The sequence below is a fragment of the Galeopterus variegatus genome, unplaced genomic scaffold (genome assembly GCF_000696425.1).
Source record: "Galeopterus variegatus unplaced genomic scaffold, G_variegatus-3.0.2 Scaffold673, whole genome shotgun sequence".
In the NCBI taxonomy this organism is placed as follows: Eukaryota; Metazoa; Chordata; class Mammalia; order Dermoptera; family Cynocephalidae; genus Galeopterus; species Galeopterus variegatus.
Window position 1 is genome coordinate 166414 of NW_007726784.1, and position 22657 is coordinate 189070.

The following is a 22657-nucleotide window of genomic DNA, read 5'->3' on the forward strand; positions in this document are numbered from 1 at the left end:
AAAAAACAGCCTTCAAGAGATCCAGCCCACATAGGCAGTAGCTGGTTGCCTGGCTGGGCACAGACTTGCTGTACTGCAGATGTGTTCTGCAGACAAGGTCTGGAGCTGGGAGCAGGAAACAGCACCTCCCGCCACCCACCATCACCACCCCTCTTCCAGTGGTTCCAGGAAGTAAGGCAAAAAGAGAGGTGCTTGCTGAGGTCTTCTCTTCTCCCAGGAGCAGGACTCCGTGCCAGGTAGGGCCCCGACCCATCCAGAGCACATTCTTGGTTGGAGATAGGCCTAAGCATCTCACACAGCTTGTTCACACAGCTCCTCAAGCTCTTCCTCCGAGCCTGCATTTAGAGAGAGGGGAGGAAAGAGTCATCAAGGGTCCCACCTGAGGGAGAATATGGCTGGAAGGGGACCACAGAGAGGGAATAGCAGGGAATATGTCCAGAAAGAGTGAGAGAAAGCTGAAAGATGCCCAGTTGAGACACAGGGGACAGCAAAACAAATCCAGAGAAAGAAAAACATATAGCAACCACTGTGTTACCAATACCAAACATATATAGCAACAAGTGTGTTATGAACACCAATTCATTCATTCACCCAGTAAATAGTTATTAAGCATTCATTGTGAGTTTGGCCAGCTACTATGTGCCAAAGAGAAGACCAGAAAGAATAAGCAGGGACCTGACAACCTTGCAGGAGAGAAGGCATGCATGCAAATGGCTGTCGTGCCAGTTGGATAGGACTGGTGTCAAAAGAGATGCATCACGGAAGGGGATGCGCATCCAAGTTCAGCAATCAGGAAGTCTTCTTGGAAGTGGCATAAATGAGCCAGTCCTGCAGGATATACGTAGAAACTGAATTTATGGGCATAGGGAAGGCAGCAGGATATTCTGGGCTGCAGGAACTACAAGAAGTGTTTACCCAGTTTGGCTAAAGCATGGGGCAGGGGAAGGGAAAGAGTGGAAAATAAGGCTTGGAAGGAAGATGGGGGCTTGCTGGTTCTGGAGCCTTGAGGCCAAATCAAGTTAGATTTTTCCTTTCTCTGGACAAAACAGAATGTTTGAAGATTTCTGACAGTTTATTGTAGGCAGGTGACCCTGGCAGCAGTATGGAGGTAAGAGCAGGGGGGCTGTGCTGCACAACTCTAGGGGACGCAACACTGGATGTGCAGCACCCAGCCTTCACGGCCCTGTAGGAGGGAAGAGAAGAGCTAGGAGGCTCCCAAATTGATCTGTAGGCTGTACCTAAGACACTGGAAGGGGCCATCAGTACTGGACTTGAGGAGAATATGATAAAGCTGGCAGACAAACAGTTGACAGAACCTGGCACTGACTGGATGTGAGGAGCAAGGAAAAGGGAGGTGGTGGTCTGGCACTGGCAGCACTGAAAGCACACACACGACAGGGTCCAAATCATAAGCACGGATGGTAGCAGCTCCTGATCCTGCCTGTAGGATTCCTAGACTGTGAGGTCTTATATTCAGGAGCTTTGGGTCCCCTTTTGGGGTAGACGGGTAATCCTAGCAATGGATGTAGACAAAGAGCTGTGTCATCCACACAATGGGACAAGAGTGGGAGGTGGAAGGCCCTGGAAGGTGAAGAAGGTGACGTATTTGGGCAAATAAATACCAAGTTAAAGTTGAGAATTTCCATTACCACCATTGGTTGTAATATAGGGACGCACTGAGTCCCCAAGAAAATGAAATCGGTCTTATTAACAAGGGTGCTTGGAAGGGAAGACTTACTTGTTCTTTTACCACAGCGGAGAGGAGAAAACCTAAGGACCCACAGGGCTTCCAGGAACCCCCTGTGGTTTCTATTTTTTTTCATCATTCATGTAGCTCTTCTCATATGACCTAGTGTTATGGTTATCTGTAATTATTTCTCCTATAAGATCATGCTCTCTCCAAGCAACACTTTTTGCCTTCTTTGTATTTAGAGATAATATTGAGCTATGAGCTTCGGTAGAGCTGTACCAATTATTAAAGTATTGAAACACTTTATTTGAGCTGCTGCCCCAAGCCACCCAAGGTGCCTTTCTAATGCCTCAGCCACAGTAGGACACTAGTACCTCCACTGTGGCCTGCCTGTGATCTGGCATCTAAAGGGATAGCAGCTGACAGAGCCACAGTGCCCCAGCACTCCAGCCAGCATGCTATGCTGTGCCGGTTGTCCAATATTTTGAATGTCACCTCCGTTGTATTTTTCTTAGCTTTCATCAACCCCTTGTTGACTGACTCCACCTGTCCTGCAATACCCAGCTCTAGCCTCTTCCCCCTACCACACCCACTTCCCCTGAAAACTCACCAGGCTGGGCTGGCAGCACCTGGCGGTGTGGGTAAGGGCATGGCCTGCCCTCTGGGGTGTCACAACTCCATTCAGAAGGCTCCTCCCCAGGTGGGTGTGGTCCCAGGGGTCGGCGTGGAGTCAGACATAACCATACTGGCTGTGAACTTGAGTAATAGGAGCCTGGGGTTTCTGGTAGCAGCCTCCTGTCCAGGCCCGGATGTTCAAAGATCAATGGGTGGGCCTCTGAGGACCAAGGGTATGCCAGGCTGGGGCTGTAATGGGGAAAAATCTGGCAAGCTGGGTGCACAGTCAAGTCCTGGGGCCGAGAGGCTGGCATGGGTTCTGAGGGACCCCCCTTCCGTTTCCTCTGTGGGTGTCGGACAGAGAGGCTGGATTTCTGCAGGTTGAAAAGATTGCTGGGGCTGGGGCTGGGGCTGGAGGCTTCAACTGGGTCAGGGGCTGGCTCTTTGAGGGTCCTGGGCCGTTGTGGGTTGGGGAGCTGCCCTGAAGGGCCTGTTGGGTTGGATCTGGTGACTTGCTGATCAGGAGAAGGTGGCTCTGGCTGGGGCTGTGTCCGAGGAACAGCAGGTCTGGACTGGGAAACCCCAGTTTCTGGGCCAGACTTCCTGCCATGCCACTGGAACCGCTTTTTGTGGTGATGGTGCTGGTGGCGATGGTAGTGGACATGGCTGGAAACCTTAGTTTCCCCTGTGGGCACCACTGAGTCCAAGGAACGGGGCCGAGAGGTCACGCTATGGTGAGTTTCCTCTCCCTGGGGATCCCCTTCAGGGCTGCAGTATACCAAAGGGTCAAAGTCACTGCTCAGGGAGCTGCGGAAGGTAGAGCTGCTGCCATGAATGCCCTGCAGGCTGATGTCTGTGCAGTTGACTACTGAGTCACTAGAAGAACCATGACAAGGCCCTGAGCTGGAGTCACTGGCTGGCCCGTCTGCCAGGTAGCCACTGCGTTCTGTGCAGTAGCTTTCTCCAGATCCACTGCTGTCATGAGGCCTGGCCCAGCGCAGGGGCACTGGGCAAGTGGCAGGGTGCTGTGAGGTGCATCGGAGGCGGCTTGGCTCCCAGCCCTGTGCATAGGAGTGCTGGGCAACTGCCAGGCGCTGCTGCTCTCCTGGAGCCTGGGGATGTGCAGCTCTGGAGAAGTGGTGGTGCCGAGGGCCCATGCCTGGCTCCTGGGATGGTAAGAAGGGACGAGGTCGTGGGGGCCGAGCCATTGCACTCCGGGAAGGGCCCAACAGGTAGGCAGCGGGGAGGTGGTAGTGGGCATGGCCAGGATGCTGGCGAATGAGGTGGAGTCTCCGGCCTGGTTCCTGGTAAGATCGAGAGGGTCCCAGGGACTGGGAAAATGAATCTCCCTCTGGAAAAAAGAACCAAAAGCACAGGTCTGCAGAGAATGCATTCAGAAAGGTGTGGCTGTAGCTAACCTATCTGACCCTGTGTAGCCTGTGAGCTCAGAGTGTGAGGAACCAAGGCCACACCTAACCTGCCTGTGCCCTGGGACTCCCTCATTCCCCACACGCAGGCTGTCTGTCCTGGGAGTTCCACTCTGCATGTCAGTCCCTGCTCCTCCCACAAGCCATTTGGGGCTCTTTCACCCAGGGCCACTGCTAGCCCATACTGCACCCTTGGGTGAATAAGAAAAACGTTCTCTTTCCTCAAGATATTTATTTCACTTTTATCTTTTAGATTGTCAGTCCCTGCTCCTCCCACAAACCATTTGGGGCTCTTTCACCCAGGGCCACTGCTAGCCCATACTGCACCTTTGGGTGAATAAGAAAAACGTTCTCTTTCCTCAAGATATTTATTTCACTTTTATCTTTTAGAAAATTGTTATAATATACTGATTTTGTTAGAATAGGATACTTTATTGCCAGAATAATAGAATAATAAATATACAAATCACCCAGATTTAGAATCAACAAAGTTGTCATAAAAATACAAATAATTTTTTAAATAATAAGACAGTAAACAGTGTGAATGGCCCTTCCCCGCGGATGAGGCGCCGCTTAAAGGACTACTGTGGCGGTCTGCTTTCTCCTCAGCTTCAAGGCAGAAGCCCTTTTCCAGAGGGCAGCCACATTCTAGACCCATCTGCCTGCACACAGAGGAGCCCTTGGCCCACCTCCTACCTATGATGTTGAACATGCAGAGGGGGCAAGTCTGATGTTGATGCAGCCAGGGGTCCACACAGGTACGATGGAACTCATGGAGGCAGGAAATGACCCGTAGCTCCTGAAGAAAAGAGGAAGAAAAAAGGGGGTCTAAACCAAAGGTTTCTATAGCCACAGGAGTAGCCAGGAAGCAAGACGTCCCCCTGACTTCCTTTGGCGTCTCCTTGCTATCACCTTGCAAAAGACCTCAAGGAGAATAGAAAAGGTATGGGCTTTGGTATCAGGTAGACCTGGATTTTGCCACTCAGCTGCATGACCTTGGGGCAAGTTTCTTAAGAGACAGTTTTCTGCTATAAAATGAAGGTTAAAAAAAAGGAATCTATCCTCACCCTTCACTGCCCTGAGGCTAAAATAAGATAATGCATCTAAGGTACCACTGCAGCCTGGCACATGGTACACTCTCAAACAAACAATAGTGCTCTTCCCCTAGGAGGCCAGGAAAGTGACAAGCGACCAAACCGCAGGGAGGATCTCCTCCCTCTGCCCCACGCAGGATACAGAGGACACAGATACAGCCAGGACACCCACACGAGCCCTAAGCCTTCCACCCATGGCCCAGCTTCAATCTGTCTCCCTAGCCTGGTCACAGAGGTGAACGACAAGGCCTGGCTTACCTGCCCCTCGGAGAACTCCTCCAAGCAGATGGCANATGTCAGTCCCTGCTCCTCCCACAAGCCATTTGGGGCTCTTTCACCCAGGGCCACTGCTAGCCCATACTGCACCCTTGGGTGAATAAGAAAAACGTTCTCTTTCCTCAAGATATTTATTTCACTTTTATCTTTTAGAAAATTGTTATAATATACTGATTTTGTTAGAATAGGATACTTTATTGCCAGAATAATAGAATAATAAATATACAAATCACCCAGATTTAGAATCAACAAAGTTGTCATAAAAATACAAATAATTTTTTAAATAATAAGACAGTAAACAGTGTGAATGGCCCTTCCCCGCGGATGAGGCGCCGCTTAAAGGACTACTGTGGCGGTCTGCTTTCTCCTCAGCTTCAAGGCAGAAGCCCTTTTCCAGAGGGCAGCCACATTCTAGACCCATCTGCCTGCACACAGAGGAGCCCTTGGCCCACCTCCTACCTATGATGTTGAACATGCAGAGGGGGCAAGTCTGATGTTGATGCAGCCAGGGGTCCACACAGGTACGATGGAACTCATGGAGGCAGGAAATGACCCGTAGCTCCTGAAGAAAAGAGGAAGAAAAAAGGGGGTCTAAACCAAAGGTTTCTATAGCCACAGGAGTAGCCAGGAAGCAAGACGTCCCCCTGACTTCCTTTGGCGTCTCCTTGCTATCACCTTGCAAAAGACCTCAAGGAGAATAGAAAAGGTATGGGCTTTGGTATCAGGTAGACCTGGATTTTGCCACTTAGCTGCATGACCTTGGGGCAAGTTTCTTAACAGACAGTTTTCTGCTATAAAATGAAGGTTAAAAAAAAGGAATCTATCCTCACCCTTCACTGCCCTGAGGCTAAAATAAGATAATGCATCTAAGGTACCACTGCAGCCTGGCACATGGTACACTCTCAAACAAACAATAGTGCTCTTCCCCTAGGAGGCCAGGAAAGTGACAAGCGACCAAACCTCAGGGAGGATCTCCTCCCTCTGCCCCACGCAGGATACAGAGGACACAGATACAGCCAGGACACCCACACGAGCCCTAAGCCTTCCACCCATGGCCCAGCTTCAATCTGTCTCCCTAGCCTGGTCACAGAGGTGAACGACAAGGCCTGGCTTACCTGCCCCTCGGAGAACTCCTCCAAGCAGATGGCACACATGGGGGCTGAGCTGCAGCTGCTCCCTGAGTCTGGCCACTCAGCCCGGGCCCTCCTGCAGCTGGCCCGGTACCTCCTGGTGGCCAGCTGGCTGATGGCCCAGGCTGTTCGCTGCTGAAGGGGATTCTGGGAAGAGGAGAGGGGCTCAGAATGGGGTGCAGTCTCCTCTTTCCTTACCCCTGGACCCCAGCGTGCACTCAGTTCCCAGTCACCCACTTAGATCACACAGTCAGTTGAAACCCCTGGGAGTTTGTCCCCTTGGAGCTCATACGTGGCTCTGCCAAGCGGGCCAAGGCCTCCCATTCCACCTCCCTGCTTATACCATTAAGCTTTTCTTCCCTTGATAACCATGAGAAAAACTTTTTATCTAACTTGACATCTCAACTTGGATATCTAATAGGCATGTCAAGCTTAACATGCCCCAAACTGAACTCCTAATCCCATTAAACACCCCAACCACACAGCCATCCTCTCCCAGTCTTCCTCATCTCAGTAAATAGCAATTCCATTCTTTTAATTGCTCAGGCCAAAAATTTTGGTGCCACCCTTGAGTCCTCTCTCACATCCCACAATCAATCCATTAGTAAACCTGCTGGCCTTGCCTTCAAAATATACCCAGAATCTAACTATTCACTGCCACCTCCGTAATCCAAGCCACCATTACTGTCACCCAGATTCCCATAATAGCTGTTTTCTCTGTTCCCAGCCTTGCCTCTCTGTGGTCTATTCTCATCACAGCAGCAAGAGTGATCATGTTGAAACATAAGTTAGGGGATCACAGCACCCCTTCTGCTCAAAACCCCACCACAGCTCCCATATCACCCAGAGTAAGAAACAAAGTTGTGACAATGGCCTGAACAGTCCAGCATGACTGGGCCCCATGAACTCTCTGTCCACACCTCCTACTCCGCCCTCTCACTCACTACTCCAGCCATACAGCCTTCATGCTGTTCCTCAGACATGCCAGGCACTCCACCGCCCCACGGCCTTTGCGCTTACAGTGCTCTGCCTCAGCTACTTTCTCCCCAGATACCTGCACAGATCACCCCCTCAACCATTTAGTTCTAATGTTATATTCTCAATGTGGCCTTCCCTGAACTTGCTTTTAAAAATTAACCTTGCCCCCTTGTATTCCCTGCTCCCCTTTGCTATTTTATTTTTCTCTGTAGCACATACTGCCATCTAAAACATTATATATTTTACTTATTTGTTCATTGTCTGTCTCTCCCACTAGAATGAAAGCTCCTTGAGGGTAGGGATTTTTTGTTGTTTTTGTTCACTGTGCTATTCCCAACACCTGGAACACTGCCTGACACATACTAGAAGCTCAATGTATTTGTGGAAGAAATGAATGAATGAGCAATATGGGGAGAGGCTGCTGGGTATTTAGCCTGCTTCATGGGCATAGCAATGCTGCCCTTCCTCACCTTCTCCTTCCTGCTGCCCACCCTTCCACATACACACGCCCTCCCCTATGAGGAGGTCCACGCTGCTCACCGGCCTGCTGTGGCGGGGGCGGCACTGGATGCGCAGCACCGAGGCCAGGATGACCACGAAGATGGTGCCCACCACCGTCAGGAGGATCCAGACATCATAATCTGGCTGGGGGGGTCAAGCAGAGAGGGAAAGGGTCATACTTCTGGAAGGAGCTGGGCCAGTGTAGGAGGAAATATGAGGCCAGGAGATACACAGAGAGCTGGAGGTCCCCTGAGTCTTCCATCTGAGGGGATGAGGAAAGGATGAACCTGGCAGTGGGGTTAGGTGATCCCTCTCTGCCCAAGGGCACTCACAGGAAAGTGTCTTCCAGATGTCAGCTGTAAGAAGTACTATCTGAAAACTTGTGTGCCTGGGAAAAAGGGGCAGGGACCCCTCTGCAAGGTGGGTGCTACTTGCCAGGGAGCAGCTAGATGAGGTTCCTAGCTGGAAGAGAAGCACCAACCAGGGATCAGGGGGCCAATGGGCTGGGGGCCAGGGTTTCATTCTGGCTCTGCTACTCCATGCCATGAAACCACAGATCTGAAAACAACTTTAGAACTCATCTGGCCTCATCTGTTCACTCTGCAGATGAAGCTCAGAGATGGGGAGAAACTTGCCCAGAGGCACACAGCTGATGGATGAAGTTGGACTAGAGGGTTTCTAGGGTCTCTCTCAGCTCCAGGAGTCTAAGGGCTTTCACGGGAGCTGCCACAGGACAAAGCAGAGGTGAGAGCAGGTGCTGGGGGAGGCACTGCAGGTCTGGTATGCCTACCCAAGCTGGGGGCTCCTTCAGCTCAATCCTCACATGGGCCTTTCGGTTCTTGTACACGAACTCCATCAGCTTCTCGGCATCATGACCCCAGATCAACACCACTGGCCAAGTCAGTCCCAGGGGCTGCTGCAGCTGCAGGAGGGAAAGTGCCCACAAGGACTGCTGTGACTTCTCTCGCCCTGGGAACTTTATCTTCTTCCATCCAGCCCCCTCCTGGAACACTCCAATGTCCCTGGGTACCTGCTCAGCAGCAGCTCGATCCTCAGTGATGTCAAAGAGGACAGCACTGGCTCCTCGCTCACCCGCCATCCGGGCCTGCAGAGACACACAGCAGAGTTTGGCTGGAGTCACTGAGTGACACAGCCTCCCATCAGCCCGGCCTCACCCTCTCACACATCCATCCCTTCCTAGGACTTCACACGCACCGCACTCCTGCACACTCGCTTACCCACATGCAAGGGGTCATGGGACTAGGATCCCCTGCCCTGCCACCTGAGCTCACCCAGGCCCCACGGCCTTCAAAGAACAACATTCAGGCCTTTCTTTTGTAATGAACAAACCCTTAACAAGAGTTACTGGGTACCAGACAGTGGACCTGGCTCTAGGGCTGGGGACAAATAAGATGTGGCCCACACCTTCAGGGTTCGATCAGTCTGCCTTCACTAAGAGGTGTGAGAAGAAAGAGTAGGAGTGACCAGAGTCCCTGGGAGGAGTGCACGGAGGAAGCAGGGAGAGTTCAGAATAGAGCCTGGGACCCTGTTCTCCCCTAGGGCCTCCACAGCACCATCTCACAGGTCCTCTCTCCCTGCCACGCTCTAGTTTGCCAACTCTATCTCTGGCTCCAGTCTGAGGATTTAGAGGAGTCCCTGTCCAGTGCTTTACCCCTTCATCCTCTCCCTTAGGGTAGCATTAGAGACTTGGGGGTGCGGACCGAGGGGCTGTTCCCACAAGGACACAACTATGCATACATGCACGTGCATGTTCACCATGGGCTCCAAGAGCAGGCCTGGGGGAGCTGAAGCCAGCCAACCAGGCAGAAGGGATAGCAGAGCCAGAAGGAGAACGAAAGGCAGGAATCTAGGGGGTATGCCTGTGAGGGCAAGAGAAAGGAGATAAGAGCTAAGGGGGGTGGAGGCACAGGGCGACCGACCGAACACAGACACTGTGAGGGAGCTGCTCTGGCCCTAGCATGGGGTCTCCTTGCCAGGCACAGCCACTCTCCAGCCTTCCTCCACACACGCCTGGGGCCCCTCTGAGTCTCTGGGGCCCTCCACAGGCAGGCAACGAGGGAGTTAAGCCTTCTGCAAGTGGTGGTGGCAGGAAGAGGAGCCAGTGCTGGGACTTACTCACCCTCTCGGCACTTTGATCTCTGCTTGCCTTTGCTTCCCAGGGAGAGCCTGTCGGGGCAGGTCTCCTGCCAGGCAGGCTGGGAGCAGCTCCTTGCTCCCGCTCCCTGCTCCCCACTCCCCAGGCAGTGGCAGGGGACAGGGGCCCCTCAGAACCTGCTGTCTTCAGGCCAGGGGCCAGGGGAGGGCGGTGGAGACACTGCAGTGAGCCCCCGTTTTGGTCAGGAGGGTATTTTCCCTCTTCCTTCCCTCCCTCCCTCAGAAACTGGGCTGTACCCTCTACTCACACCCAGGCCCAGACTAGGCCCAGGCTCGCCAGGCTAATTGACTGGAAGTTCACGGTCCTCCAGAATGGAATCATTGAAGAAATTGAGAGGTCACAGGCTCCATCTTCCCCCCACCCACTTCCTCCCAGGAAGTCCACCCCACCAAGGCTGCTCCAGGCACACAGAAGCTCTCCAATCTTCAGAGTTCTCCAAGCACGGGTATGGGAGCAGGACCAGAGGAAAAGGAGTCCCTGGTACGGGACACCTACTGGTAATCTCATATTCCCGGGACTTGGCTGAGGGGTGGGAGAGGTCACTCCAGCAGTCACAGAAGTGGGACTCCCAGGGCCTCAGCTTTCCCATCCCCAGAACAAGACCCTGGACCCAGCCTGGCCTGGAAGAGCATGAGGGAGGCCAAATGCTTCTTTCTTTGGAGATTTCCTTTCTTCCCCACCCCTCTCTCTTTGAAGCATTGGGGTAGGACCAGTGAAAAGCAATTACTGTGACATTCAAACACCCTAGCCCATTACAGCCCATAATTACAAAGCTGTAAAAGTGATCAAAGAGCCCAGAGAGTTGGCCAACAGGGGAAAACGAACAGGACTTCCAGGCAGTGGGTTCCTGCATCCAGAGTTCTAGAAATGAAAAGCAAGATTTGGGGACAGATGGCAGCCCAACCTGGAGCTATCCATGCCCCATGTCTACCTGCACCCAAGAAGTGCGAGGCAGGGAGAAAGAAAGTGCTTCTTCAGGGACTGGAATCTGGAAGGCAGAGAGAAGATGGGCAGGCCATCAGGACAGGAAGGTTCAGCTCCAGAAAGACAACCCAGAAACCTCTTTGGAAGTTTCAGAGCCAGCCCTAGGGGCAGCAAACAAGGCTGCCCAAGGCCTCTAGCAGCAGGAGTCATTCCAGAGAGAGCCGTGAGAATGAGCTGAAATCCTGTCTCTTACTCACTGGGCTCACCGGTCAGCGGCAGCACTTCTCTGGGCCTTAGAGTTTCCTCTCCAGACCACAGTCTCTGCATATCTCCTGCTCATCAAAGATTGAGCACCTACTGTGCCCAGGGCAGCAAGCCAGGGAAGGCCAGGCCCTCCAGAACAGCTCATAATCTAGTTGTGGAGACAAGGCACATAACATAAAACTATAATGCTGACATTCTAGAGCACAAATGAATAGAATAGACCAGTAATTTCCAAACCTTTTGTCACTTCAGAATGCCCTTCCCTCCACTACCCGCCCCCCCCAATCTGACACAAATCCTCAATATACAAAATAGATCAAAGTGAGGCAGCTCATTTTGGGGTGGGTGTGGGGTAGAAAGGACCCTTGGCCTCCCTCTACGCCTAAGGCATCTCCCTGACACCTAGATTTAGCAGAACATGGTGCTGAAAGCTTGGGCAGAGACCCTAATTGCTATAGGCGCGCTCTGAGAGAGGGATTCCTGTTCCTACTACGCTGGCTGGGCTGGGCTAGTCAGGAAAGACGCAATAGAAGAGGTGGGATTCACCTGGGCCTGAGAGCAAGGGTAGGTAGAAGGAGAAGGGACATAACCTTTATTGAGATCCACTCTGCCCAAACTGCCTGGGTTTGAATCCTGGCTCTGCCACCAACTATTAGCTGTGAGATTTTAGGCAAGTCACTCAACTACTCTGTGCCTCAGTTTTCCCTTCTGTAAACTGGGATAATAATAAAGCCTCCTTCCCAGGGTTGCTGTGAGGACTACATAAATTAACCCATGTAAAGCACTTATAATAGTGCCCGGCACATACTAAGTGCTCTTGAAGTGTTAGTTATTATTTTATCATCTATTACCATGTGCTTTGCATACGTGATTTTATTTTATTCCTCACTACTCTACAAGGAAGTCATCAGCCCCACTTTTGAGTCAAAGAAACTGAGGCTGAGAAAGACTGAATAATTTGCCCAGGGTCACCAACTGATAAGCAGTGGATGCAGGATTCCCACCCAGGACATCCACTTCCAGAGTCCCTGCTCTTAAGCACCAGGTAGTGGTCTCCACAGTAAGAGAGCCGGGGCTTTCCCCCATCTGCTTGTCTCCAGATATAGCCCCTTCTTCCAGGCAAAAGCCCACTGCACTGGCCTAGGCATAAGGTGATAAGGGCCTGGCTAGCACAGCCGTGGCTGTGGAGCTGCTAGCAGAGAAACAGAAACCGATCTGGGTGGCTGGATGGGGGTGGTGGTGGTGACGGGGGTGGTAAACAGAATGGGAGAGTTCAGAAGAATTACGGTAAGAATTTCAGAGAAGAGCAAGAAGGATAACAAATAGAAGGGGAAAAAATCAGCCTTGTGACTTCAAAAGCATGGGATGATGAAGTCAGTGACAATGACAGTACTAGTAACTGCGATCATTTATTGAGGCATTACTCTGTGCTTGGCACAGGGCTAGGGGCTTCCATCTGTTCTGTCTCACTAAATCCCTGTAACTACTTACGACATAAATCCCACTACTACTCCCCTTTTACAGATGAGAAAACAGAGCCTCAGAGGTGAGTGAGTGTCCAGGTCACACTGTGGGGCAGTGCAGGAGCCAGGCTTCAAACCCAGGACTGGCGGGAGAGCCCCAGCCCTGTCCATGGTGATGGCACCATTGATACTACCAGGAAGAGCCAGAGCAGAGCTGATTGGAATCAGCGATTTTGAAGCTTTTCCTCACCAAAGACCCCACCTTTCCCTTACACTTCCCATGAGCCATATTTAAAAATATATATGTTCTACCAAAATAACTACCTTTATTACATACAACTCATTTTCCTATGAGATAACTTGTGTTAACTCATTGAACTGATAGAATTTCAACCAAAAGCAAAAATGAATATTTAGTGAAGACTGTGGGACTTCCAAAATATTGGAAGTAGCTCAAAGACCCACATTACTACCCTCACAAACCTCCTTTGAGCTGAGGGATCCCAGGTCATAGCTACTTGGTCAGGTCAAAGGATGAGACCTGAGGGAAGCCTTAGACCTGACCAACTGGAAGCCACTGGTGGGCCTGGGGCTGGAGCAGCTCCCAGACTGATGGGCAGAGAAGCCAGGCAAGCGGAAGCCAAGGAGTGAGCGTGGGGAGGAAGCTAGGGCTGTGGTCGCAGGGCGGTAGCCAAGGTGCTCCTTCTAAACCCTTAACGGCTTCTCTCGTTTTGGTTTGTTTGAGCTCGGGCACTATTTGGCACTTGCCGTACATTATATTCATCCTCACGATAATCAAGGGAGTAGGAAATAAAGTCCCTTCCCATGGCGGTAGAAACAAAGGCCCAGCACGGTTAAGTTCCTCAAAGGGCCCTGAGCACCTGCTCCTTGCTTCACAGCATCTGTGTACACACCTTCTCTTTCCTCCAGAGGGGAGAAGAAAACCTCCTATGTGGCCCCATCCTAACGGTTTGCCTGGTTTTCACATGTATGTGAAGCCACACATACCACTTTAAAGAACAGCAGAAACTCTAGGTGGCAGAATTTTAGATATTTCTATGAGCTTATTTATACTCTTCTGTAAAGTTTCCAGAGTAAACTTATATTGCTTTTATAATAAGTAAAGAGAAGAAGAAAGAACAGCATGGTTTCTCTGAACGCTTCCTCCCGCATCTCTCTGCCTCTGTCACATGCACGCACACACACGCTCACATACTACCTAGCGCAGAGCAGGCACTGAGAACTTGCTCACCAAATGAACGAATGTATGACATTTGCCCATATTTTCTAAAGCAAGGGGGATGAAACATCCAGAAGCAGGGTAGCTTCAGCCTAACAAAATTCTGCTGCCATTAAGGACCCTCATGGCCTTGTGGACATGCTACGCTCCAGCTCCTCCAAGTGCGTCCTGGCCCCTGCTTCCACCCCTCCCTGGGGCCCCCTTCTGCATCAGCATGGCCGGGCCAGGTGAATAGCTTCACCCACCTGTAGGCACTGCATTCAGAATCCTGCCCACACCTTTGTCCCTATGGGATGAGGTAAGAACCCAGGCTGTTTCCTTGAGGCCCTAGAGATCCCCAAGGGATCTGGGCCTGAGTACAGTGAGCTGGCACAAAAGTCGGGGTGTCACTCTCCTCACTTACCACCCTGGGAGCAGGACCTCCCTTACCCAAGTACACCTGTCTGTGCCACACACAATCTAACCATACTCTGACTTTTATCACCATGACAATTTTTTACATACATTCATTTTTCCCAGTTAGCATGGGAGGCAGCAGGGCAGAGTGATTAAAAGCCCAGGTTTGAGAACTGGACAGGGTTAGGTTCAAATGTCACCTCCACCCCTTCCTAGCTGTGTCAACCTGGCAAGTTAACTTTTCTGTTCCTCACTTGCCTCAGATGTCAAGTGGAGAATAACAATGTCTACTTTCCTGATCTTTGTGAAAAGTAAATGAGATAATATACAAAAGAATCTGTCCCATATTCTACCTGGCACGTGATAAGCACACGGAGAACAGGAACTGCTATTACTAGTTAAAGCAGGGGTCACAAATGCAAATGTTTACAGGGCCCACCAGTAGCAGGCCGGAGTGGAGCACGGCAAACCAGAGAGACCACGGACGTGGCAAGGGGCAGCTCCCGCCCAGGTCCCGCCAATCGTGGTGTGTGCAAACATGGGGCAAGAGCTCCTGAGTTTTCTTCCAGAGAAGCTGAAAATCTGGGTTTCTGTAAGAACGTTTTCAATTTTTACATGTGGCAGTAAATTTACATTTTGAAAAGCCACTGTGAGGACTAAACACAACCGTCTGCCAGCCAAACCCAGCTTGCGGGCCACCAACCTCAGAGGGAAAGGGTGAACTCTACAAGGGTGGGGGCAGTGGCTTCTGTTTCTGCTGTTTGTGCCCAGTGCTCAGTAAGTGTTTCTGAAGGCTGGAAAAACCCTCCAACTGACTCCCACTTTGCTCTGGTGCCGGGCAGGGGAAGAGGCTTAGGAACTCCGAGCAATGGGGAGGAAGGAGGGTGGGGTGCGTGCTGGGGTGAAAGCCGAAAAGTTCTGCTGATGATGGTTGGTGGCGGAAGGGCAGAAGCATGAACTCCCACCTCTCTCAGCCCAGTCATGGCTTAGGAGAACCTGAGGCAATCGGGCACATCACTCTCAGGAGGCAAGGGGACCGGAGAGCACAGGGGTCCCCCGCAGCCTGGAGCCGGGTGAAGTTTCAGAGCGTGTGCAGGGTCAAGTGTGAATCTACCTTGCTGGCCAGTGACAGGCAGGGGCGTGGGGCCCGTCGGGGACTCTCCAGCTTGACGATGCTGATGAATCCAGGCTCCAGATTGTCATCATCACTGGCATTGCACAGATACAGGGGGTGGGACTGCAGAGAGAGAGAGAAAGACGGGTTAGGGAGGCTCTGGGGTGCAGAAAGAAGGAGCTGCGAGAGCCAAGCCCTTCTCTACTGTGCTAGGCAGGAACCAGGCAGGTCTTTATGAAAGAATGGGCTGTTATTGGGTTGCCTCATAGTGAGCGAGTAACCATTAGTTGTCATTTCAGAGGCGTCAGGGCCAAGGATACAGGGAAGTGGGGGCAGATGGGAGGGACGAGTGTCCCAGAGGGGGCCTGAATGAAGAGCCTGCTGCAAAGCAGCTGTAACAACCCTCAAGCCCTACTTTTTTCCAAACTGGCCAGATGCAGAGGGCTCTTCTCCCAGCCCCTCTCACCTCCTGGTCCTTCTACCTGCTCCAAAAACCCCAGGCTAAGAAAATATCCATGTGTTCCTATATCAGCGTCGTCACAATCTTGCCTACTCTCCTTGAAGGGTTTTTTCACTTGCAGCTGCCTGGCTTCTCTCACTCTCCCCCTTTGCCTCTGTCCTGTGCCCATCCTGGGATCAAGGAGGGTGCTGACAGGGAGATCAAGGAGGGTGCTGACAGGGAGAAGAGACTATCTTGGGATGGGGCCTGGCTAAGACTTAAGCCTTGGACAGCACAATTCCTGGAGCTCATCCTGTCCCCAGGAAAGATGCGGTGGAGATGCAGCCAGCTCAGCCCATATGCTCTGAGGGTGTGGCATGTCCAATCCAAGACCCTATGCCTCTAAGCCCAGCTGGTGCTGGACAATGACCAAAGGGGAAGTAGGCCGACATGTGCTAACAGGAACCCGAGGATCCCCTCATCAAAGAGACGAGGCTGCCTTACTATAACTCTCTTCCAACACCCATTTGAATCTAATTTTCCCAGAATAAAATGTTAGAGTACTATGAGAACAAAGTATGATTTATTTGGCCCTGGATAATCCTTTGGGCCAGGGACTCCCAGATGGTGGAAACCCAATGTATCCCGGCAAGAAAGGGATTTCCTACTAGGGAGCTGCTCCACACTTCCCTCTCCACTGCTACTGAAGTCTGAAGGAGTTCCAGAAAGAACCATCAGAGGCACCAGAGAGAATCTTGAATTTATAAATATGTTTATGAAGATAATAACATCAATGATGGACTTAAAAGCAAAGTCACTTTCTGAGAGCACTTTCAGGCTTCTTGCTCCCACTGTCTCACTGCAGTCTCTTGAACATAGTAGGTTTCCAGTAAATGTGTAAAACGCTCCACACTTCCCTCTCCACTGCTATTGAAGTCTGAAGGAGTTCCAGAAAGAACCATCAGAGGCACCAGAGAGAATCTTGAATTTATAAATATGTTTATGAAGATAGTAACATCAATGATGGACTTAGAAGCAAAGTCACTTTCTGAGAGCACTTTCAGGCTACTTGCTCCCACTGTCTCACTGCAGTCTCTTGAACATAGTAGGTTTCCAGTAAATGTGTAAAACCTAGTTTTGAACTGTATCCTTGTGAATAAAAATCTCTGGGCAGGGGTGTTGAGATGAGAGAAAGTTAGTGCGGGAGAAAGGTTATGCACCCCACCCCCAGAAAAAGGCTTGGGCATGAGGTCGGGTTGTTCTTACTTCAGTGAAGCTGTAGCCTCTGTCTCAACAAGCTCTATTAATCTGTCTGTCCATGCATCCATTCATTTCTTCATTCTACTAGCACTGAAGGCCCCCTCATTGCCAGGCACTGAAAAATGCACTGAGGATTCAACAATGAATAAGAGAGGCTCTTTGCCTTAAAGAAACTCAGAAGACAAGCATTGTACTGTGATGTTAGGATGCCAGTTTGTTCAAGGGCCTATGGGAGGCACAAGAAGGAAGGACTAACAATCTCACGTGGGAGAGCAGAGAAGTTTTCACAAGAGGTGACTTGAGAGCTTCCTTGGAGGTTGAATAGTTATGTGCTCACCTAGTGGACCAACAAAAGGGGGTGGGGGTGGCAGGAACATTCCTGGCAGAGGAAGCCACCTGTGCCAAGGCACAGAGGCCTGGGGTTGAGATAGGCTGCAGGCAGTTAGGTCTGCCATGAGAGGGAAGGCAGGAGATGAAGCTGGAAAGACCACAGGAGTCAGGCCACAGAGCAGGGACCACAGACTTGCATTTGAAAAGAATTTCCATGGTGACTACAGAGAAGAGTCTGGTGTGGCGAGGAGTCAGAATTCAGCTGCTCCGGCAGAACAAAAGATGTGAGCCCTTTCTTGAGGAAGGACAGACGACAGCCACAGAAGTCTGTGGCTTTGCTTGCTCCTCCATCTCACCACATGATCCAGCTTTCTTGCGATGTCTCCAAGATGCCTCTCACTGACCAGACGGTCAACTGGAAAGTCACTTTGGAGAAGAGTAGTCTGTACAGAAGATTTTGCAAATATTTAACTACCACTCCACCTCCAGGCCTTAACGGGGAACCAGCATTTACAGATCAGGACAACACAGTAGGTTATCTCTGACAAGGTGAAAGGGAAAAAAGCTGGTATCAGAGTCAGCAGACTTGCCTGGTTCTGCACTAATGACTACGGAAGAAGGAATGGGAGGAAATTAACCATTAGTAAATGCCTCTCGCATGCCAGGGCTTCAGATGTTATGTCATTATGAGGCAGTGTTATCATCTCCCTTTAAAGAACAGAAGCTTGAGGCTCAGAGAAGTCAAGGTCACACAGGATTAGAACTCAGTTCCATCCTCGGGAGTAATGGGACTCCAAATGAACACAGAGTACACCCTCCACTGTCCACGCTAATAATGATGAGGATGAGGATAACAACTGTTGATATTTATTGAATAAATACTGTGGGCCAGTGACGGTTCTCAGCACTTTTATGTATTAACTCTTCATCCTCCTAACAACACTATGAGATAGAAACTATTACTGTCTCCACCTTAAAGATGAGTAAATGGAGGCACTAAGAGGTTAAGTAACATGCCCAAGATTATACACCTAGTACGTGGCAGAGATCAGAAGAAATGGAAAGAAGTGGTAGAATAAGGTAAAAAAAAAGAACAATTTACATTTGACTTTGAAAACATGATACCTTCCCTCAACTCATGAGCAAGAAAATGTGCCTGTTGGTGGTGACCCCCAGGATTCTGTCCTAGAACCTCTGCTCCTCACTTTTCATGCTCTCTCTGGGTGACCCCAGCCAATCCCACGGCCTTGGTCTCCACATAAGAGGTCACGGATGACACGTGTGCAGCCTCGTCTTCTCTCGAGCTCCAGGCCTATGTGTCCAACAGCCCCCTGGACATTTCTTCCTGAAGAGCCTTAAATGAGACACCTCAAACTCAGCATGTCCAAAACTGAAATAATCATTCTGCCCCCAAACTGTTCCTTCTTGTTGGCATTGGAACCACTCTCGTCTGTCACTCGAGCCAGGTGCTGTCTTGTCACCCACATCTCCTTCACCACTGCCCCCAACCACCAACATCCAATCAGTCAGCAAATTCTAGCAATTCTACCTCCTAAATGTTTCCCTTACATGTCCTTCCAGTCTCACCGTGGGTACTCTAACACAGGCCATCATCATTGCTATTCTGATTTACTGAAATAACCTCCTAACTAGAGTTCCCTCGCTCCACTCAGTTCTCTGTATTGCAGCTAAAGTGGTCCAAAATGCTAACGTGAGCATGTTACCGCTCTCACAGCCCTCGGGATAAAGTCTGCACTCTTACACACAGCTTAAAAGGCTCTGCCTGGTCTGGGTCCTGCCTTCACACCTTGTCTTATGGCTTGTCATTCTCTCTTCTCATATGGACAATGACGTATTTGTAATGACCAGTGAGGACAAATATCAGAGGGATCCGTTGGATATTTTAGTTTTCATAAAAATCCTGGGGCTTTTGAGCAACTCTGTGGGAGGAAGTTCTCTTGAAAACAAATTTCTGTCCACCCAGTGGGACAGGACCTTGGACTCAGATTTAATTTGATAAAAAGAAAAAGTAACATAATATTTCTTGCACAGTCATATTTGTGGCATGAGAACCATACTCACTACACTTCTGTATGGTCTGAATCTTTTATAATGAGAGTTTTTCAAGTATTCTGATTAGAAACAAAAACGACCATTCAAACCAGGACTCTGTTGATTACCTAGCAAGGCAGTGTTAGCCTTCTTTGGGTACAACACAGAAGATGTCTTTGCCCCCTTCTCCAGAGGATGAATTTTCCATCAGAAAGAGGGCTCCTGAGGAGAAAACAGATCCAAATGCATCTGCCTTCTTGGGAGGCAAGGTTTCCTAATAACAAAGATGCAAACATAATTTCCACACCAGGCCACCTGTCCTCTCAGTGACACCAGGAGAGAGCCAAGAGAAATAAGCTTGCAGGGTTCAGGGAGGGTGTGGTTGGGGAGGGCTCATGGATACTTGGTGTGTTTAAGGATTGGTATAGTCTGCGCCTTCCTGAAAGGCCAGGAGTTGGGATGTTCCTGTTCCAGAGGCTGCCACAAGGGGCAAGTTAAGAGGAGCTTGCTCTCACATTCCAGGTCATTCTGACTCAGAACTCAGCTTTGCACACAGTTTATGCTGCTACAGAAAGACGTATGAACTATCATTTGGTGGCGTGTGTTGAATTTCATATTCTTGAGTATGTTCTCTCTCAGTCCTCCCTCCTTTTAACTCATTTGTTCTGATTTTTTCCTCCCTCCCAAGAACACCTAAGGTTCAGATTCTGACTCCCTCTTTTACCTGTTTGACCTTGGGCAAGTTTTAACCTATCTGAGCCCCATATTCTTCATCTTCAGAATGGGAACAAAAATACCTCCTGATTATCGTGAATACTGGAAATAATGGATATAAGTGCCTACCACAGAGCCTAGTAAGTGCTTATTAAATGCTAGTTGTTTTTATTATTGCATCTGTAATAATAAGATCTCTCCTCATTCCTGGAAGGGACAGAGCCCTTTCTGACTCCTTCCTCCCTTGGCAATCAACTGTGCCTCTAAATGCCAGCATTCCGCAAGGCACAGTCTGGGATAGCTCATTTTCCACGGTCACTACCCTCCTGTTCTCAGCCCTCCAAACCCCACTTAACAAGCTCTTCCAGTTCTCAGCCCGCCTCCTTCCCATGAAGGAAGCCATGTGATCTCATTACCTCCTCACAAAGGGCATTCCAGGGCTCAACTGAGCCCCGAACTTAATGCTGGCCTTACTTTATCCACGGCATCTCCTCCTCTTAGGGTGTGTGCTTTTGCAAGCAATTCTTTACTGTCTCCTATTTCCCAGCCACTCTCCTCCCCCCACCTCTGCAGCAATAATCTCTTAGTTCTCTGACTCCATGTACAGACCTTCACCCAGGCCTTGGACAGGTAACTTTACTGCTTGCTACAGTTTTGCCTTTGTAATCAGGAACATTGGCCAGACATCAAAGGCACCTTTCTCCCCATTTCCTCTTTTCAGATTTTATAATCACCCTCTCCTGTGCAACCTCCATTACCTGAACTTAGAACTACGTGACTTTTATCTCAGGCAGCAGGACACACCAGCATCATAAAGCTCCTGCATTAGGTGGTTAGGAAAAAACAGATTAGCCTAAAGTTGCTGCTTCTGGCTCCCAGCACCAGAACAGCATCCTGTGAGGCCCACTTTGGTCACCTTGCCCTGCTGATGCTCACATCTACAGGTTAGATCCTAATGGTGATTGGTTAGGCTTGGATTCGGAAACCTCTAGAACTCTTTCCCATCCTTTCATTAACATGTTGCTATCCCTTTGGGATGGCTGAGTTTCCTAATGATCTAAGTTGGGAGGTGGGGGAATTGTCAAGAGCAATTTCTCTTAATTTTGTTAAAAACTTTTCTTTACAAGGAAAGTGTATCCCTGCTTCACTGTGTAATTTTTTAAGCTACAAAAGAAAGTAATGTTGGTGGGGAGAAAGAAGCATTAGCCTAGGCCATCTGATGGCAGTGATCTAGCTGAGATGGATGACAGAGGCCTCCAGTATTTCCTACTTGATCCAGGAAGCCAGGGGCCTGGGGTGCTGGTGAGCAAGAGAGCTGACAAGAGCTGACAAGAGCAGAATGAAATGAGGTGCCACAGTCCAACAGGAAGCTGGGGCGGGCAACGTCTGAGGGGAAACACTGCGCTCATCAGAAGTCCAGATGTGGCTTTGCCTATCATGGGCCTTTAATATTTGGTGAAAGAATGAGTAAAACTCGATTTGAATCCAGTTGGCACACAGTTTATAGAAGAGAAGTGAATTGCTCACAGAGAAGCCTGGTTCATACCAGGGACCTTCAAAACTTGCTTTTTACAGATGAGTAACGTGAGACTCAAGGTATAGACCACATGGTTACACAACTTGTTAAGGGAGGTTAAGATCTCCTAAATGGGGGCCGGCCCGGTGGCGCACTGCTATAGTGTGCCGCTTGGGAAGACCAGCGGCGCTCCCGCCGAGGGTTCAGATCCCACATACAGACCGGTTCCCGCTCACTGGCTGAGTGAGGCGCGGGAGCAACACCAAGGGTTGCGATCCCATTGCCGGTCCCGGTCCGGTACGGGGGCGACACTGAGGGTTGCGATCCGTTGCCGGACACGGAAAAAGACAAAAAAAAAAAAAGATCTCCTAAATGGAATCCCAGCATCCTGTCTACTCCACCACGCTGCTGGCAGGTATTTATGTTGGGGAGGTTTTCTGTGTGGTACAACAAACATTAGCTGAGCGGGCCGGCCCGTGGTTCACTCAGGAGAGTGCGGTGCTGATAACACCAAGGGTTCGGATCCTATATAGGGATGGCCGGTTTGCTCACTAGCTGAGCGTGGTGCTGACAACACCAAGCCAAGGGTTGAGATCCCCTTACTGGTCATCTTTTTAAAAAAAAAAAAAAAAAAAACATTAGCTGAGCACTACACTGCAAGGGATTGTAGGGGAAGGCTTCAGGACTCCCATTTCCAGAATTTACTTTCTTTTTTTTTTTTTTTTTGGTAGCTGACTGGTACAGGGATCCAAACCCTTGACCTTGGTGTTACTCCAGAATTTTCAAGCTTGAATCCATCTCAACAACAAGTCAGAAGAAGGGTTTGTCTGCTCCTTTCACCTCTGGGCTTGTGCTCTTTCTGCCTACCAACCTCAGCTTCCTTCCTCTCTCCTGGGGTTTATCTCATCTCTTCTCCTAGCCACAACAAAGGCAGCCAGACCCAGACGCTGCTCACAGATGCTTTGCCAGTGAATAGCTGTTGTTTGTTTAGGATGAGAAAGGTGTGTCCTGAAATTAAAGGTCACAGAAGCTCAGACCCAAATAATGGTCATTCAGCC

The 22657-nt window shown here is 50.1% G+C and overlaps 1 protein-coding gene across 2 annotated transcripts in view; it reads right to left on the minus strand.

Annotated features, from left to right (window-relative positions):
• Positions 1-277: 277 nt before the first annotated feature.
• The window catches only part of RNF43 (ring finger protein 43), a 56361-nt gene continuing 33981 nt past the window's right edge, over positions 278-22657 (minus strand). The window contains exons 2-9 of one of the 2 annotated variants that reach the window (XM_008571263.1): positions 15289-15411; positions 8742-8816; positions 8502-8633; positions 7751-7855; positions 6218-6379; positions 5562-5664; positions 2301-3656; positions 278-335 (exon numbers count right to left, since the gene is read on the minus strand). In XM_008571263.1, coding sequence (XP_008569485.1) covers positions 292-335; positions 2301-3656; positions 5562-5664; positions 6218-6379; positions 7751-7855; positions 8502-8633; positions 8742-8810 — 1971 coding nt within the window. In that variant the 5' untranslated portion in view covers positions 8811-8816; positions 15289-15411 and the 3' untranslated portion in view covers positions 278-291. The remainder of the gene's footprint in view (positions 336-2300; positions 3657-5561; positions 5665-6217; positions 6380-7750; positions 7856-8501; positions 8634-8741; positions 8817-15288; positions 15412-22657) is intronic. The other variant, XM_008571262.1, reaches the window with a different exon arrangement.